The 20,552-nt window shown below is 40.8% G+C and overlaps 2 protein-coding genes across 2 annotated transcripts in view; both read left to right on the top strand.

Moving 5' to 3' along the window:
* The window catches only part of LOC128869671 (uncharacterized), an 86,801-nt gene extending 68,511 nt beyond the window's left edge, over window positions 1-18,290 (top strand). Inside the window, exon 2 of the mRNA XM_054112262.1 lies at window positions 16,894-18,290. Within this exon, the coding sequence (XP_053968237.1) occupies window positions 17,014-18,114 (1,101 nt within the window). The 5' untranslated portion in view covers window positions 16,894-17,013 and the 3' untranslated portion in view covers window positions 18,115-18,290. The remainder of the gene's footprint in view (window positions 1-16,893) is intronic.
* A 692-nt stretch (window positions 18,291-18,982) lies between these two features.
* LOC128870315 (uncharacterized) lies at window positions 18,983-19,522 on the top strand. The gene has a single exon (XM_054112924.1). The coding sequence runs from the start codon at window positions 18,983-18,985 to the stop codon at window positions 19,520-19,522; it is 540 nt and encodes a 179-aa protein (XP_053968899.1).
* Window positions 19,523-20,552: the final 1,030 nt, after the last annotated feature.

The following is a 20,552-nucleotide window of genomic DNA, read 5'->3' as shown; positions in this document are numbered from 1 at the left end:
CATTCGGAGGACGGTTGGTCTAAGCAAGTATTAGGGAGTGTAGTATAGGTACTTCTCGCTCACCGTGGCTCCGTAATACTCAGGCGCGCTCACATACGTACTAGCATACATACAAACATACATACGTATGACGCTTGAACTAAACACCAAAGCAAGTAATACATACTACAATACTCACTATACTAGCGTGGCTCAGCAGTACGCAGCCACACACATATACGTATATCAACATATTATATAACGCTTCGTAGCAAAGAATGGGGAGGCTACGAAGCACCGCACAAAGAGGAGACGGGGAATAGGGAACGCTGTATAACTGTGTTCTACCTCATTCTCTCGCAGGCTATATACTATAAGATCTATATGTATGTCTCTTTTTAGTGTCACTTTTTCGTTTCATCGAGTCTCAAATCACTCCCAACGATTCTAAAGAAGTTTTCACTTCAAAAATGCACAAAAACTGCCACAATCCGAAAAATTAACAATATTATTTCGAGAAAAGTGACATAAATCAAAAGTTAATAATGATACTGCTCGGTGAGCTCATTAGTATTTAAAGAAAAATGACATAACTCAAAAAAAAAACAATACACTAATAGAAATAGTCAATTTGTTTCACTTACCTTATCGTCAAAAACGTTGCAACTAAAAAAATACACTTTTCTTGATAAATTAAAATAATAAAATTTCGACACTTTTCGATATGTGTCGCTTTTCGAGAAATAAGTCGACGTACTCTCAAGCAATGCGACACAACTACTGAGTTAGGTCAGTTTTCTAAATAAGTGACGCGCCAATTCGATCACCTGACAAAACGACACTAACGCCATCTCTCAGAGTTGCTTCAAGATTCGCTTATGACGCTTTTCCAGATAAAAATATATAAACTCTGTAGTTGATTTTTACTTTTAACGGCGAAGCTCCGAATTTTAAGCTGTGTCGCTTTTCTCGAAAACCATTGATATGTTCTACGTAAATATACTCAAGAATGATGATTATTCTGTCCATCATGTAATATACATATATAAACATGCATACATACAATCTAGATCAATTTTCCGTGTGGAGTTGCCTGTCTCCCATCGGACGTGTCCCCACGTGGCGGATAGGGGAACGCTCAGCAGATAGGCAGGGTAGGTGGGAAATAAAATACCAATCGCGGACCAAAACAGGCAACTCAAAAAATTCTAGAAGCGTCTGACTCATATTGAGCGGCTCTCTGGTCAGCGTCTGTTCTCCACGTAAGGAGCGGCTGTACTAATCGCTAAACGCGAACAACGGCTGGGGCTTTGAATCTCTGTTACCTGAGTATGCGGAGTGAAATCTTGCAAAAATGGCTTTCAGAAGGGTTCATAGCCTCCTCCGCCCCTTTCAAACATGGCAGAGCGCTCAAAGCGCGTAGTCTTCAGTGACCACGTAGGTTGGGTTGAGATGGCTCCCCATTAATTCCGTCTTGAAGTCTGGCTCTGAACTCTGGACCCCATAAGGGCCAAAGTCAACTCTCGCATGGCCTCCCTGTTTACATAGATAACTATGGGACTTACGGTAACTACGTACACGCGCGGAGATAGCGGATGTGATTTGGGGCCCATATAGCATGAACAAATTTATTATTACAAACAAAAACTCAAAAACCCTCAATGATGGGACGCATGTACCTGATGTAAACAGAAATGTTCACTCGCCGACAGGTGAAGCTGCAAACGCATTTAAGAGGAGCTCTGTGATTAGACGGTCTCCTCCACAAGCAACAGCAACTATAGAAAATACAAAGGATAATGAATCACCCATGCCCACCGGTAGTCAGCGTCGCGGAAACAGAATAACAGCGCAATCAAGTAGTATCATCGGTGGCTTGGTCGGGACGCCAACATCACATCTCAGCAAAAATGACTCTACAGAACAGCCACAACAGAAAGAAAAACAGAAGACGGACAATGAAGTGCAAGGCATTGCCGCAGCGCCCAAACCAAATGCATTGTATGAGCTTGCCGAACGCTTAGGCAATGAGATACATGGCGTCCTATCATACGTCGAACCACGCAAAAATGTCCATGGTGACATTAGGAGGATGTGCAGCATTATAAAGCGCACCCATACCGACGTGATCACAAAGCTTGAAGACGAAGAGCGCAAGGCTCTGACAATTTCTGCCCCAGTACAGAAAACAGCAAGCGTAGCCCTAAGAGGCGCGGCAAAAAGGCTGAGAGAAAAGGTTAGCCCGAAACCCACTGCAGCGCAGGCAACAACCAAGTCCCCATCTGCGAAAAAAAGAAAGAATGACAGCAATAATCTTCTTTCTCAAAATACGGAAACTATTGGGTCAAAGGAAGGGTGGACAAAAGTGCGGAAAAAACCTTCAAGGAAAAGAAATGGTGGCAAATCCATCCGAACTAGGTCAGATGCGATCGTAATCGAGAAAAAGTCAAAGGATGTGGCATATGCGGACATGCTACGAAAGGTAAAAAATAGCGTAGAATTCAAGGATCTTGGTGAAAAGGTGAAAACCATGCGACCAACCCAAAAAGGAGGACTGCTTATTGAGCTCAAGAGAAGCAAGGACGTCGAAACAGCTTTTGAAAATGCTCTAAAAGATGTCGCTATCGTGAATTTAAAAACTCACACCATTACAATTCAATTCAATGCAAAGGAATAATCCCTGGTCTGACCACGAACGAAGAGCTTTTAAGCGCAATTGCAGAACAGGCACAAGTGAAAAAGCCAGATGAAAGCTCAAGTAAGAGTAGGCGCAACACCCATGGGGGCACAGAATCGGTCTACACATTACTCCACGCAGATGACGCCAAAAAGGTACTGACGCTCGGACACGTTAAAGTGGGATGGATTCGCAGTCGCGTCACAGAAGTTATATCGCCAAAAAGATGCTATAAATGCTGGACGTATGACCATATTTCGAATGCATGCAGGGAACAGGACCGCACGAAACTATGTAGGCGGTGCGGCATAGAAGGGCATCAAGCTGCATCATGCACAAACGCTGAAAAATGCGCATTATGCGAGGGCACACACGCGGCCGGAAGTGGGAAATGTCCCCGCTATCAAGAGGCGGTGCGCAAAATAAAAACATGAAGGTACTCCAACTGAATACCAACCACTGCCGAGAAGCCCATGACCTACTTTGGCAAAACGCTGCAGAAAACAATATAGATGTGGCGCTAATATCGGAACCCTTCAAAAATACTGACCCTGATAACTGGGTAGTAGATTCGGAGAAGCAGACGGCGATTTGGGTGATGAACACGCCTAGTAGCGGATATACATGGCTGAAACTAGAGGGCATCTACTACGTAAGCTGCTATGCACCACCGAGTTGGTCACTTGAGGCGCTTGAGCGCATGATGACTGCTATAGAAGTTGAGCTAAGAGGTAAGCGCCCAATACTCATCACAGGAGATTTCATAGCATGGTCAAGAACATGGGGGAGTGCACACACAACTCAAAGAGGGCGGTTGGTGGAAGAAACCGTCGCGGCAATGGATCTTGTCTTGCTAAACACGCCCAGAATATACACGTTTGATTGTAGTAGAGGGCGCTCCATAATTGACTTAGCCTTTGCAGACTGTGTAACGGCGAGAAGTATCAAATGGAGAGTAGACGAATCTATATACACGCATAGTGATCATCTAGCTATAGTTATTGAAATAGGCGGGGAGACGCAGCTTACTGGTGGACTACCGAAATAGCCGACCTTCGGAAAGCCTGCAACAAAGCACGAAGAAAGGCACAAAGAGCACGCCATCGACCAAACTATAACGAGGGGCACGCAGAATATCGTACACGAAAATTCCACCTTAAGAAGGCAATTCGGAATAGCAAAAACAATTGCTTTAAGGAAATGCGAAACAGTGCAGACGACGATCCCTGGGGCATGACATATAAAACTGTGATGCGAAACGTCAGAGGGCCAAGACCACCACAGCCAACGTGTCCGATTCTTTTAGAGTAAATAGTAGTGGAACTATTTCCCCCACAAAGTAGTGATCAGGAATATGCTGTCAACACAAGCAGAAACGTTCCACCAGTATCAACAGACGTTATTTTGCAAACGCTGAAACGCATAAAAGACTGCAAGGCTCCTGGTCTCGACGGCGTCCCAAATAATGCACTAAAGACGGGCAAACCCGCAAATATTTGCGGACTTATATACACATGCCTAGAAGAAGGAACCTTTCCAACCAGATGGAAGCTACAGCGCTTAGTTTTGCTACTTAAGCCAGGAAAACAACCTGATCACCCAGCCGCATACAGACCTTTATGCATGTTAGACACAACAGGGAAAATATTAGAACGTATCATATGTGATCGGCTCCAGGAATAATAGAAAGCCCTGGTGGTCTCTCCGATAACCAATTTGGTTTCCGGTGTGCAAGATCCACATTAGATGCGATCCGAATCGTAACAAACATAGCCCGGGAAGCTATTAGCGGAGGGCACACTGCTATGAAGCTCTGCGCAGTCATAACGCTAGATATAAAAAACGCGTTCAACTCGGCAAATTGGTCCAACATACTGCTGTCTCTAGAAAATTTGAAGATACCAAGCTACCTACTGAGCATTATTCGAAGCTATTTCAGCAAACGAATTTTACGGTATGACACTGATGATGGCCCAAAAACATATGAAGTCACAGGGGGAGTTCCACAAGGATCGGTTTTGGGGCCAACTCTTTGGAATATTATGTATGACGGGGTTCAGAAGTTAAAACTTCCAGCAAAAACAACAATCGTAGGTTATGCGGACGACATTGGGCTACTTGTAGTTGACAAGCGACTGGATCATCTAGAAGCAAAATGCAATGATGCGGCAACGAGAGTACAGCGTTGGCTCAGCAATGCAGGTCTAGAGCTGGCAGCCCAAAAAACGGAGGCAGTGCTGATAAGTGCTCGGAAGAAAAAGGCGACCATGAAACTCTCAGTTGGTGGACACGAGATACTCTCAAAGGAGGCAATAAAATACCTAGGTGTAATGACCGACACGAGATTGAGCTTTAAGCGACATCTAGCAGCAGTTAATAACAAAGCAGCGGCGGTAATGGGCGCTCTCACAAAAATACTACCGAATATAGGTGGTCCACAAGGGGAAATAAGGAAACTATTATCAACAGTCGTGGACTCAATCATACTCTACGCGGCACCGGTATGGGCAGAAGCAAAGAACATTCACATGCGTGAAGTGGTGCGCACACACAGGCGGAGTGCATTACGGGTTTCATGTGCATATAGAACGGTATCAGACGATGCAATATGTGTTGTAGCCGGGAAATTGCCAGTTGATATTCACGCAAGAGAGCTTCGCCGCCTCTATAGCGAGCAAGGAGCTAAACCAACGGCAACAAAAAAAGCCATCGAACGAGAGCGATCTATGTATGATGGGCAAAGAAGATGGGAAGAGTCACTTAAAGGGCGCTGGACGTACAAGTCAATACCACATCTCGAGCAGTGGGTAAAAAGAAAGCATGTCGAAACTGATTATTACCTTACGCAGATACTCACCGGTCATGGCTGCTTTATGGAATATCTCCACCGCTTTCAGCTGGCAGAAAGCCCACTCTGCCCAAGCTGTCCTAATGCAATCGAAAGCGCGGAACACGTGGCTTTTCATTGTGATCGCTTCGCACGAGAACGTGCAATACTTGAAAGGGTTTTGGGACACTCAGCTAGTCCTAATGACATCGTACAGGACATGTGCTCATCTAGTGCTAAATGGGTGGCGGTTCGAGCGTTTGCTGGAAAAATTATGCTACGACTCCAATTCATCGAATGGGAGCGCAAGACCCAGCAACAGCAACTACAGTTGCAATTACGAAATGGAGATGAACTGTTTCCGGACAGAATGACGACAAACACAGACACTTGAGTGAATCACTCACAATAATATCAGACAGAAGACAAGACGATAGTTCGTAAAAACTGCGCTATCGCAAATTTTTCGATGTTCAATTTCCTCCAGAACCACGTATGAAAACAGTGGGGGGAGTGGATACCATCGCTGACGTAAGATCTCCATACGTCCACAAGAGAAGGACCTGGACGCAGGTACCTGGTTGTGTCAATAGACATAAACGCGGCTCCACCTTGATGAAATGTTTACAGCGGTTCCAGGGAGGAAATCAGCCGAGGAGGAGGAATGTTATAGTGTTAGTGGGAGCATGCCCCACATACCACTGGTGCGACGGCGCCTTGATGATGTTTCTGACATTTTGATTTGAACCTCCTACCCAAAAAAAAAAAAAATCTAGTTAAATTTAAAAAACAAAAACCAAACAGAAGGAATCTAATATGTAAACATGGATACAAATCATATCAGCATATCAAATGAACAAATCTATTACGTAAACAAGCCAATGCAAAAACCAGGTGCTCAGGTCTGATTCTATCTCTCTTATTTTCTCTGGGCAGCCATATTAATGAATCTCCTACTGTTAACTCAGGGTGAAGCAATTTCTGAGTTGATTTTTTTATCCAAAACTACTGTGAGGGACTTGAGGAAACTACGGATGCGGCCAGATTATTCTTGCAAAGACACCATGTAGCCTAGGCTATCTCAAGGGTCCGGGAAATACACGTTCCGCGTCAAGTAAAGAATCTTTAGGTCTCCTCCTAGACTCACTCTTCCCAAGCAACAAGCCAGTAGAGCATAATGACTCTGCTAAGAATGGCCGGCAATCAAATCAAGCAAATCAAATGGATTCAAATGATTTGCAGCAATCACGAGTTGTAATCCCTCCGTTCATTTCTGTCATTGTTAGAAGCTGCTTGAATAGGAGTTACAATCCGCTTAATTGGAGAGAGACGAAAGTCTCCTTCATACACAAGGCAGGCAGGTCCTCACACACTAATCCTGAGGATTTCAGACCTAACAGACTTAGGTCTTCCTCCTAAAAATTCTAGAAAGGATTGTCGATGAGTATATACGGAGCGTCATACCAATGAGCAGGTTCTCCCCGGAACAACGCGCCTACGTAAAACGCACATCTACAGAAACTGCTTTACACTCGCTTGTTGGGTTCGTGGAAAAAAGCCTGGTCGAAAAAGAGTTTGCTTTGCTAGCTTTTTTAGACATTGAATGACCCTTTAACAACTGTAATACAACCGCCATAACGGGTGCTCTAGAAAATTTTGGAGTCGAATCTAATGATGCTACTCTGATCGAAACCATACTTGTCAGAAGAAAGGTAACTGCAAGATTAGTCAACACAATATTAAGCAGAGAGGTCTGCAGAAGTACTCCTCAATCAGGGGTCCTCTGCCCTCTCCTCTGGGTTTTGGCAATGAACTCCTTGCTGCTGACCCTAAAGAGAGGGGGATGCCACGTCACAGCTTACGCTGACGATTTGGCAATCGCGTTTAAAGGCAAGTATACCAGTACGCTCATCGATATTCTGCAAGGCCACGCTTAGTAACTGGACAGAGAATAGATAAAACTGGACCATTTCTTTTTACAAGGAAACATAGACTGCCCACAGTCTCCCCACTAATTTTCAAAGGTGTAAAGATTCCTTTGGAAGATAATGCTAAACACCTAGGACTGATATTAGACAGGAAACTTACGTGGAATTCTAATATTGAGTATAGGTTTAAATAGGCCAACACACAGGCACACATGCAAAAAAGCGGTCGGAATCAAATGGGGATTAACACCTCGTATCATACACTGGCTTTGCACTTCGGTAGACCCGCCTATTTGACTATATATAGTATGTAGACTACTTGTGTGGTGCTATCAACTCAAAAGGCAAGTTATAGGAAACTGCTGAGCAAGGTCCAAAGAACTGCGTTTTTATGCATCACCGGCGTTTTAAGGACTATTCTTAACCCTCTACCGCATACAACGCCAAATATGGCTTTTACCTTTGATTGTGTTGTATTTTTATAAAAACGGGACTTAATCAAAAGAGAATAATAATTATCACATTCTATGCTTTGTTTTCTTCTCATACGCAAAACTAAATATTGTCAACAAGTGTTTTAGCTACCTTTTCCGTTATCTTTTTTTGAGTGCTTCAAGTGTGAGAATAAAAGCAAATTTTGAAGTGATTTATGTGCACTATTGCATAAAAAATAAAAGCAAGACTAAAGCAAAAAATATATATTTGTATAGAAAGTGAAGTTATTTTTTGAATAAAAATATAATTTGTATGAAAAGAAAGTATCTTGTGTTTGATTTTTTGTAAAAACTGACGAAGCCATATATGGCGTTTCATGCACTAAGGTAAATAATGAACTAACATATGTGTATACATATTTCTGTTTTGTTTTTTGATAAATCGCAATGGAATTTCCTAGAAATGAATGTACGATCATTTTATGGTAACTTAAAGTATGTTTATGAAGTTAATAGAGGTGATCAAAGTGATGATGACTACATATCTGATACCGACGAAGAAGACTTTATAAGTAAACCGCCAGAACAGGAGCATATTTATGTACCAGAGACTGATGATACCGATGACTCAGATGACTATAACAAGCCTTCTACATCAAATGCAAAATCTGCTAAAAAGCCTAGACCTCCAATTTGGAAAGAAATTTGTTTGCCTCCTTATTCCAGAGAAAGTTTTCCATTTCAAGGAGATTCAAACCTTCCTGACTTTATTGAGGAACTGGAGACACCAGCAGATATGTTTAATTTTATTTTTAATGACGATTTGATGAACTTTATTGTAGAACAATCGAATTTAATTGCATTACAAATGGATATAAATAAACCTGCCAATATTACTCGGAACAAGATTGATCAGTTTGTAGGTGAGTTCAAGTAAAAAAGTTAAAAAAATTACTTATAAAAATTATTTCAGACATAACAATATACATGTTTTTGATAAAACTACCATCATCCAGACATTATTGGAACACATTCATTGGCCAAGAATTTGTACGCAACGCAATGACATGTAACAGATGGGAAAACATCAAACGATTTTTACACTTCAATAATAATGAAAATATAAGATCACCAGGTGAACTCGGGTTTGATAAGCTCTTTAAGATTCGACCATTGTTAGACAAAATTCGTGCTCGACTGTTGCTTGTACCCAAAGAAGAACATTTAGTGGTTGATGAACAAATAATTCCCACAAAGTGCCGCCATCACCTCAAACAGTACAATCCAGCTAAACCCCACAAATGGGGATTCAAAAATTTTGTCTTGAGCGGAGTTTCAGGTTTCAGTTACGATTTTGATATATTTGCCGGAGCTCAAAGCGATACATTCCCGGAAGGAGCACCAAATATAGGAGTAAGTGGAAATGTTGAAACGAGACTAGCAGCTACAATACCAAAAGGAAAAAACTATCAACTATTTTTTGATAATTGGTTTAACAGTCCAAAGCTTCAGGTGTATCTAATGAAAAATGGTATATTACCTTTAGGGACAGTAAGGTTAAATCGTGTAACAAATTGTAAGATGCCAACCGAAAAAGAAATGAAAAAGTTAGGCCGTGGAAGTATGGTTGAAAAAGTAGCAGATATTGATGGAGTTGAGCTTGGTCTCGTCACTTGGTTTGACAACAAAGTGGTAAATATTCTTTCAACATAAGTCGGATGTTACCCTATGTCAACGAAAAAACGGTACTGTAAAAGAGAGAAGAAGTATATTGAAATCAATTCTCCTAGGGCAGTTGATGTATATAATTATTATATGGGTGGCGTTGATTTACTGGATTCTTTACTAGGCCTTTATAGAATACAACTGAGGACAAAAAAGTGGTATAAAAAGATTTTTTTTCATATGATTGATATGTGCGTTGTCAATGCTTGGATTTTGTGGCGTCGAAAGTCGAAAGAATATATGCCATTGTTTGACTTCAAGCTTGCAATAGCTGAACATCTTTGCAAAGTTGGTAAATTGAAAAAACGAGGACGACCTATATCCACACCCTCAAACTCTCCATCGGCAAGTAGAGAAAATATACCTACCAGCAGTAAAAGAAAAAAGCGACAGGATTTCCCCTTGAGTTCTGTGCGGACGGACGGAATAGGCCATTTCCCGAAATGGATGAAAAACCGACAACTTTGTCAAAATGATTGCTCTTTTCGCTCATACACCTTTTGCGAAAAGTGCAACGTGTTCTTGTGCTACAACGACAAAAGGAACTGTTTTACAAGTTTCCACACCCAATAAATTGTTTTCCCAAAAATAACCCTAAACGCATATAAGGCCATATATGGCTTCATTTTTTTCTTCCAAACCGCCAAGTGAATTTTTTCATTTTTGTTAAATACGCAATAAATTACCCTCAATCAACATAAATTTGCAGTGTTTTATTTATTTTCATTATTTTAAACATTTCCATGCAGTAGAGGGTTAATAAAGCGCTCGAGGTGCTAGTCAACTTAGTTGCTCTAAATCTGATAGAAAAACAGGTGGCCGCCACTTCAGCGCTCCTACTTAACAGTATGGCCACGCTTCTAAACTGATTTCTGGGCTACTGTAGCATATATCTGCCAGATGTCTTAGCCATTAAGGAGGTAATTGTGTACCTTAACACACACGCCGTAACAAGAACTGCGAAATTATATTGGCACCGTCTTCAAGGTAAGCCTTATATGGGATCCGGGTCATAGAGATATTGAAGGAAGGATAAGGAAGGACGCTGAGCTAGCCAGAAAGGGTACTAATCTTACTCTGCTTGAAAACAGAGGCAATATTGGAATCCCTATGGCAACTTGCATATTAAGGATAAAAAAAGAGGTGTGTGTGTCAGCTCCGACACGCGACTGGAGTTTACTCCTTAAGAACGATTACCGTGATATTTAAAAATATATTGTATTTAATATGCAAAAGGAGTAAATGAAGACCTTTTCTATATTACTGGAAAAATATACATTTATTTATTAGCAAATTAATTTCTATGAAGAAAAACCTTTCACAACAGTATTGATAGCTGATTGTCAATTTTGCAGGTATCTGCCATATGTGAACGGGTATATTAATTTTGTTGATTTATTGGTAATTAATGCATATGTGAACGTATTTTAAGCTCTCTGGAACCTTTATTTTTAAATATCACGGTAATCGTTCTTAAGGAGTAAACTCCAGTCGCGTGTCGGAGCTGACACACACACCTCTTTTTTTTTTGAAAAATCACAGTGGTGTTCCCCCTTAATGAGATGAGAAGGCGCAAATGTTACTGTTAACTATTTTTAGTAAAATTGAGATTTGAAAGGTTTGTAGCAGCAGATAATGTTAATTATATGCAACAGAATGCAGAATTCTCTTGCATGTTAATTAACATTCTCTGCAGAAACTCATTTAAAACGTGCATTGGGTAAAATTTCCGGTACGTTGTGCTGCTACCTACTCGTCCACTGTTTGATGTGCACTGTAGTAGCGTCTGTGCAAAATGGAACCAGAAATGGTTCGTAGCTTAGCTAGCGCAAATTCTTAACCAAGTTTCTATTGCTGCTCTGGTGTGGATGCCTTGGCCGGCGGCGTATGAAAAATGGCTGTTCTAAAGTTTAATTTGCTTTACACGGTAACTGCGCAATTAATAATTAACATGCACAGTTTACAAAATTTACTTTTATGTAGGATAGCTAACAGAGGCGTTTTATGTTTCCAGCTATGCAATTTTGCTGTTTGCAAAATTAGTGAATATACTTTGTAAGCCACACATTTATGATGATGAGCCACAGTTTGATGTCAATTACACATGCACAGTTTGAGGTGAAATGTAGTAGCAAAAACACTGAGTAGCTGGCGTATGGTTTGTTGTTGCACTATTGCGCTGCGCTGATAATATTCAAATATTGAAAGTGGTGGTTTGTGTCTTCGTTGGAAAAATTTAAAATAAACACTTACCAACTAAATAAACCATCAAAAACACAAACCAAAAGAGAAAAGGGCAACACGTCATTTATGATGATGAGCCACAGTTTGATGTCAAATGTAGCAGCGAAACACTGTGAGTAGTTTCTCCATTGTAACAAAACATTCGCAGGCACAATTACACATGCACAGTTTGAGGTGAAATGTAGTAGCAAAAACACTGAGTAGCTGCTGTATGGTTTGTTGTTGCACTATTGCGCTGCGCAGATAATATTCAAATATTCAAAGTGGTGGTTTGTGTCTTCGTTGGAAAAATTTAAAATAAACACTTACCAATTAAATAAACCATCAAAAACACAAACCAAAAGAGAAAAGGGCAACGCGTCACTTCCGTCAGCGTACACTTCCGGTGATTCACACGATTTTACTACCCATATTTTTCATACCATGGGCCTTATATATCGTTTCTTAAGGAGTAAACTCCAAAAATAATATTCTTCAGGAGGCTAATAAGTTATGGAGAGAAGAAAATACTTGTGGTACAACTAGGCTGATTTGGCCGCAGATAGATAAGAGAAGATCAGGAGAGTTGCTCAACTTCTCAGGAGAGAACACCTCGAAGGTCGTGTCATCGGTCATTGGCTGTTGGGTAGGCCCTCTTCTAGGATGATTTTCGCATTAATACTGCAGAGTTGTAGCGACGAGGAAGAGGAAGAAAGAGTAGAACACTTTCTTTGTAAGTGTCCAGCCTTAGATAGGACTAGAGCAAGGTTGTGGGGAAAATATCATTTTGACTCTCTTGCGGAACTATACGGTGTTGGGATAAAACCTATCCTACGCTTCATAAGAGAGTCTAATTGGCTCCATGAACACTAACTGTCGGGTTCCCGTGTTACACAGTGGTATCACAACGGAGTGAGTTTGGCTACTCTAAGTCGACTGCCACAAAAACCTAACCTAACCTAAAACTCTAGGGCTTCAAAAATAGGCCTTGCACAATAGATCAACTCTAGTCGCAGTGTGTAATGGAATTCTAATAATAATAATAAAAAATCAATACGTCAAGTTATATCTTAATTAAGTGTAAATATATCTTCTATACAGTCATCGACTGCCTTCCGAACCATACGGTCGTTTCCACAGCGAAGTTGTGTTTTCTCCTCAGTGCGATTATTCTTTTCTCTACTTTCCTATTTCTCATTAACTACTAATTCGTGTGATTTTGCCTCTGCTGATTAATTGTTTGTTGGAGTGTAAGCCGAAATGTCCCTAGAGGGACCTCCACTAGGGAATAACAGGTTTTCCTTGTTATCCCCTAGTCCCCAACCAAAGAGGAAAAAAGCAAAATCAGTAACTACAGAGTTTTTTCCATCTTTACCAACAATAAAAAAAGACAACCCAAAATATCTCGTGGTAAGTGCTGTTGATAATAATAAGCCCCTGAAAAAATATTCGTGTTTTGCAGTGCATAAAGCCCTACAAAATATAAGCTCAGAACCTATGAAAATCACGGATTTAAAAGATGGAAATCTTTTATTAATGGTGAAAAATTCCAATATTGCTAAGAAATTTCTGGCAACCAAACATTTAAATGGAATTTGTAAAGTTAACATTGACCTTCACAATACCCTTAATTATTCCAAGGGCACCATTTACGCTCCGTGCTTAAATGAAATACCAGAGAGCGAAATAGTGGAAAACCTTAAAGATCATGGAGTAGTTAGTGTTTATAAATTTCAGAAATACAATGAGGGCAAATCATTTCCCAGCGGAGTTGTACTCCTTACATTTGATTCTTACTATCTTCCAGAAAAAATCGATGTCTCTTGGTATACAACTAAGGTAAGAGCATATTATTCCAATCCAATGAGATGCAAGAGCTGCCAACTGCTTGGGCACACAGCTAAACGCTGTCAGAAAACACCAGCATGCGATATGTGCGCTCTTCCTCCCCATCTTCCAGTACCTTGCACTCGAATCTTCTGCGTAAACTGCGCTGGAAACCACTCCGCTTCCAGCAAGCTTTGTCCAAAGTATAAGCAAATGAAAGAGATTATTGTAATAAAAACTGACAATAAATGCTCAATGAGAGAAGCAGTAAAAATACATAAATTGCAAATTCCACCTCAACTCAACGAGTACTCTACTTCCTTTTCTACTGTAACTAAAGATTCTCTTATTTCTTCTCCTCTCCCTACTGCAGCTACAAACAACATATTAAATATTCAACAGCAAAATAACTCCAAAACTCCACGACTTCTTCCTTCACTCTCTAACAATATTTCAAATAATCAACAACAAAGTGACAAACAAACCTCTTCACCACCTCTTTCCATAGCCGAAAATTGCATTTTAAGTAACCAACAACAAAGTAATACAAACCTGTTTTCTACATCTCTATCCATAGTTACAAACAACAACAAAAACAATCAACATAGCTTTAACACTAACAACATTGCAAGCCTTAATGCAGATAGCAACAGTCACACTAATAAAAGCCCTAACCTCTCAAATCAAACTATAGCACCAATAAATTCAGTCGATGACTCAAATAATTCGAAATCTTCTTCGTACAATATTTCTACATTAAATAAAATATCCCAATCCGATTATTTATCTGATAATATCTCAGATTAAACAATGAAAATTTTGCAATGGAATCTAAATGGTCTACTAAACAATTATCCAGACCTTAACATTCTCATAAATGAATTTTCTCCCGATATTATTGCTCTGCAAGAGACACACCTCCCACACAACAAAACAGCTTTTTCCCCAATCAAGTACAATAGCTATTTCCACAACCTCCCTCAAAATTCTTCATGCAAACAAGGCATTGCCCTTTTTGTAAAAAAATCTTTCGCACATAAAGCTATCCCCATTTCATCCAACATCTCCGCGTTAGCAGTTGAAATAGACATTGGCTTTAAATTGTCAGTTATAACCTGCTATATTCCGCCCAATCAGACTTTTAATAGCAGGGAACTTCAAAATATCCTAATCCTATTTCCCCCTCCCTACATCTTTCTCGGTGATGTCAATGCCTGGAGCCCACTTTGGGGCTCTCCATCAACAAACCGTAGAGGCGAAATAATTGAAGATATTGTCCTATCCAACAACCTCATCGTCCTTAACGACGGTTCATCCACTCACTTTTCCACTCATGGCTCCTTCACCCATCCTGACATTATCCTCGCTTCCGCCTCCCTAGGACCCAAATTGTCATCCCGAACACTTGACGAGCTACATAACAGTGATCACTTCCCCCTAGTTACTACCCTCAACCTACCGATCCAATACCAAGTTAAGCTTAGAGCAAAATTTTTAACAGACAAAGCGGACTGGCCTAAATTCCTCTCTCTTTTGGCAGATACATGTAGCAGTAAGCCATCTTTGCATAATATAAACGCTGAGGCCTCATCCATAAAAGCATTAATCAGATCCGCTGCTCACATTGCCATCCCTCAATCCAGATCAAAACAGTTTGCTACAAGGCTTCCTTACTGGTCTACTGTTCTCTCATCCCTAAGAAACCACAAACAATCATTGTGGGTCAGTTATAAACAAAGTAGAACATTAGACAACCTTGTAAGATTTAAAAAAGCGAACGCTGTATTTAGGAGAGAGTTAAAATTAGCAAAACGGAAAGCATTAGAAACGCTTACGGCCAAAATCACTCCGGCATCTAGTCCCAAGCATATTTGGACAGACATAAAATCGTTCACAGGATCAGGCCAACACAACCATATAAAATTCGTCCACTCCCAAAGAGGTCCGATCTACAGTGCACAGGATATTTCCGAAGAATTTGCAACCACTTGGAGGGATTATTCACATTCTTCTAATTTCCATACAAATTTCAATACCGTAAAGAACAAAATCCTATCTGAACCCTACGACAACACCTTTCCCTGCCCTAAAGCCATCCTTTCTGATTTACCAATTACGATAGAAGAATTTGAGACTACAATAGGCTCAATGACCGGCAAAACCCCAGGAGCGGACAAAATCCCATATCCCCTTCTCAAAAATCTCCCATACAATCTTAGAAACAGACTCGTAAATCTCTATAACAACATTTTCAGCCAGGGTATTTATCCGCAGGCCTGGAAAACTGCAAAGATTATTCCTATCCTTAAACCTAATAAGCCCAATACCATTATTTCGAACTACAGACCTATATCCTTACTCCCCTGCATGTCTAAAGTTTTCGAAAAAATAATTTCAACTCGGTTACTGTGGTACGCTAAACAAAAAGGTTTCATATCGGACAATCAATTTGCGTTTCAAAGGGGTCTTGGTGTGATTGATCCACTTCTATATTTTGAACACTTTGCCTCAACCGCTTTATCCTCTCGAAAACACGTTTCAGTTCTTAACCTAGACTTCGAAAAAGCTTTCGATAGGATAGGTCCTCATATTGTTCTTCGGCAATTAAAACGCTGGAAAGTTGGCAACAAAATGTACCATACAATTAAGTCATTTTTACTGAACCGCAAATTCTTTGTTAGTATCAACAATTACAATTCTAATATTTTAAAATTACACAATGGCATACCTCAAGGTTCCCCTCTTTCAGTAATTTTGTTCATCATAGCTTTTAATGAAATCACTTCCTTAATTTCTCCACTCCCATCTATTAGTCATTTTGTTTACGCTGATGATCTGGTAATTTTCTCTGACCTAAACGACCTTTCGCAGATAAAAACTCATTTTCTAAATATTTCAAGTCAGATCTCTGAATGGTCTAAATCATCAGGAGCCAGCATTGCTTTGAACAAGTGTGCAACATTCCACATCTGCCGTAAACATAAGTGTATCTTCCCTTCCCTTTCCATTTCTAACACTATAATCCCCCACACTAACACTCTTAAGATACTCGACGTTGTTTTTGACAAAAAACTTACATTTAAAGACCATTGTAAATATATTAGAATAAGTTTGTTATCTCGATTAAATATTATAAAATATCTTTCGTCTAAACACTTTTTTGTACATACTTTAACCCTAATAAATATAACAAAAGCGTTAATATTATCAAAAATTGATTTCGCCCTGTCTATATACGGGCACTGTGCCAAAAATCATCTAAAACTACTGCAGGCACCATATCACACAGCCGCTAGACGATGTATCCGGGCTTTCCCTACATCCCCAATCAAAGCTGTCTTAACGGAAGCAGGACTACCAGATATCGCATCCAGAGTATTGAGCAAGACGCTGATGTTAATACCAAAAATTATGCACTGCAAGAGCAAACTTCTATTCAACATAGTCGAAAGGTCGTCACAGCTTACAATGCAAAGCAAAAAGCCGTCGGTTCTGTCGCGATGCATCACACTCGCCAAAGAATTGAACATCATATCGACTCCGATCCTTATGAGAACACCAACATACCCTCAGTGGGTTTCCCTCAAATCCTGTTTCTATAACAAATTATTCTGCCTTAAAAAAATTGAAACAGCATCGGTCGAATACATACAGCACTACAGCGAAGCTACTGAACCTTTTCGTGCAGAATGGGATTTTATACTCACTGACGGATCCAAATCGGACACCAGCACAACATTTGCTGTGACAAATAGCGACGGTGCCACAATTTCTGTCGGTGCACTGCCTACATACTGCTCAGCTTTCACAGCAGAAGCAGCTGCACTGCATGAAGCAGTAATGTTTGCCTCCCAAACGAGCAAAAAACATCTAATATGCAGCGACAGCAAATCCGTCATCGAAGCCTTGCAGAACCCAAAAAACGATATGTTACTCATCAATATGATTAGAAATATTATATATGAAAAGAAAGACGCAATAAAAATTATGTGGGTTCCTGGTCATGCTGGAATCAAAGGCAACGAAGTTGCTGATGAACGTGCAAATAAAGCACGGATGCAGCCATTACATTTCTTTAACCACTTCACTCCTAAAGACCTACGGAGGTATGCGTCTAATTATTTAGCCGGAAAACTCACGCATGATTGGGCCGCCTATCATCACTACTACAAATTAAATAATCCCCGTGGAACTAAACCGATTTTCCCATCTGACTCTCCTTGCAGAGGTATCAGAACTTTTGTGCGTCTACGAATCGGACATGCAATTCCAACTCATAGTCATTTACTAAATGGAGTCTTGAAGCCGCCATGCTCATACTGCAATATACCAGATTTATCAGTACAACATCTCCTGGACGAATGCCCTGGCCTAAGTCAGATCCGAACAACAGTTTTTGGCAGCAGCAAACCCTCTGACCATCTGAAATTAGCAAATTCAGATAATATTAACGCTTTCCTTAAATTTCAAATCTTAGCTAAACTAAATATTTAAAATTATTGTTTCTTTCATCCGGAATAACACAAAGTTTTTGTTTGTTTTTTTAATACTTAATGTAAATTATCTCTAAATTATCTAAAATAGTCTTATAAGTATGAATCTCGAGCCGAAGGCCTTAGTAGCCAGAGTTCTTGTTAAATTTTAGTGTATTGGTTATTTATAACTATTACTCTTACATATAAATAAATAAAATAAATATCTTCTATAAGAGAACAAAAAGGAATGCATCTTAAGTTTTCAATAGTACGAGCCCTCGGGGAAGCCTGTAGTCCCTAGAGAGCGCATCTCCAGGTGGTGGATAGGGGAACACCTCCCTGGGGGTAGAACACTAAATATCTCCGTAATATCAGGCCGCCTCAGGTTGTAACGGTGGCCTTGGCATGGTATGGGTGCTGCCATGGTCGACCGGTTACTTCCCCATAATCCTCTTAGGTCACCGCGCACGGTGACATGCGTAGGTCCCTTGGCGAGGCAGGTACGAACCGTATGAACCAGTTGAAAGGAATAAAACAAAAACAACCTCGGATGACGGAAAAAAAGTTACAAAAGAAACGGACAAAATGTCGGGAAAACATACTTACGCATTGACAGCACAGACTGATATACAAACGAACACGTGGACAAAGCCACAGTACAATCAAGCAGTCAGACAGAAAAAAGAGACATACGTACTAAGCAAACAGTCAGACAAACGAACAAGACGTGCGAGCAAGGATGAACTGAGTATGACTAGGTCACCCTCAGAGGATGAGCTCTTGGCCTCTAGCCAAGAAACAGTTAAGGACAAAGCTGTGAGCCACAGCACGCCAACAACTATAAATAAACCAACAACATCCGCGAGGAAGCAAAGGTCCCTCGAGGTATGAGCTCTACCAGAGGTCTCTCGCTATCCTTGGCAAGATTCAAAAAAAACGATACCGAAGGTAGAGTTTATCCCAAAGATGAGCCCGACAAGGCGAGATTCCAAAAGGTGGTGGACGAATACTTGGCATTCCAGGCCCCCAACAAGATAGATGCCAAAAACTGGAACCGCTTGCACGACGAAGCAGGGAAGGTAACGAAGAAGAACAAGATCTCGGATCAGGGTGCAGTTGCCTCCAAACCTACCAAGCGACTTAGTCAGGTGGCACGGGACCATCTTCAAATGGCATTGGTAGATGAAAACTCCAATCGCGAAAAACCAGTGTTTGACAAGTGGTCAGAGATTGAGGCACGGTTGTCTCTTATAGTCGTTGACCATGTAATGACGAACTCGGAGGGTCAAACACCCGGTTTCGATTCGGTGGAGGTAGTCCGCGGGTACCGTGTCATCAAATGTGAAGACCGATTCTCGCTGCACTTCCGGACAAACGCGTGGAACGTAAATTCCAGAACAGTTGGGAGTACTGGAAATTCAAGCTAATTGTAGACATCCCTCGAAGGCCGAGGGCTCACTCCTGAGTACTAAACACGGAGTTTGAGGCCAATCAATTTATCCGACCGACTGATAGATCATCAAAGCGGAGGCTCCGCAAAAGAACAGCATGTCTTTCCTCTTTCTAATTACAGAAGAGAAAGTGAGAACAAAAGCTTCCCTTCGGCATTCGGAAGATATTCCGTTTTGCGAGTCCGGAAGAGGAGAAAGATGAGGTGGATGGTGCCAACGAGCTGCTAACTGGCATGCTGCTTGATGACACCGAGTCCGAAAAAGGAATCGAATAAACATGGGTCTAGAGGTTGTCGAAATGAATCCGCATCACTCTCAGATTGCAACGGACAACCTAACCGTTCTCCTGGCGGAGGAAGACGCTGACATCGCCTTAATTCAGGAAGCCTGGGTGCGGAGCACCGAGGTGAAGAAGTTTACTGGAAAAAGCTACAATATTTACTATAAACGGGTTCAAGGTAATCCCAGATCATGTATTGTTGCTAAAAAACATTTAAATACATTTTTAATCCCTTAATACTTCCCTCAATATACATGGTACATGATTGACTAGAACCGAATGAGGTGGCCCGCAGACTGTGCACGAAAATACAATCAAACCCCTGCTACTCGGACGCGACGGCAATGCGAGGCACGTCTTATGGGGAAGCTCCGAAGCACACGACTGATATGAGCCTCTTTATGATTTCATGCTGCAGATTTTATTAAAGAGCAGCTAGAGCTGCAGCAAGATATGAATCTAGACAATCTCGCTTCGACTATGCAGCGAATGTGTTCGGCACTTGAAAATATGTGCGACCTGAAAGCAGCCGAACTGAAAGAAACGCGTGGGCACCATAGAAACATAGTGTGATTGAATGCGGCCAAAACCAAATAAAGCAACAAATGCTAGAAGTGAAAATAGGAGCCTCGAAACGTTGTCAAAAAACAAAAAAGCAATTTTTTTATTGAAAGTCACAAATGTTTTGTGTTAAATTTATTTTATTTGTCACTAAGAACAAACTTT

The sequence above is a fragment of the Anastrepha ludens genome, chromosome X (assembly GCF_028408465.1).
Source record: "Anastrepha ludens isolate Willacy chromosome X, idAnaLude1.1, whole genome shotgun sequence".
NCBI lineage: Eukaryota > Metazoa > Arthropoda > Insecta > Diptera > Tephritidae > Anastrepha > Anastrepha ludens.
This window is presented reverse-complemented; position numbering and strand designations above follow the sequence as displayed.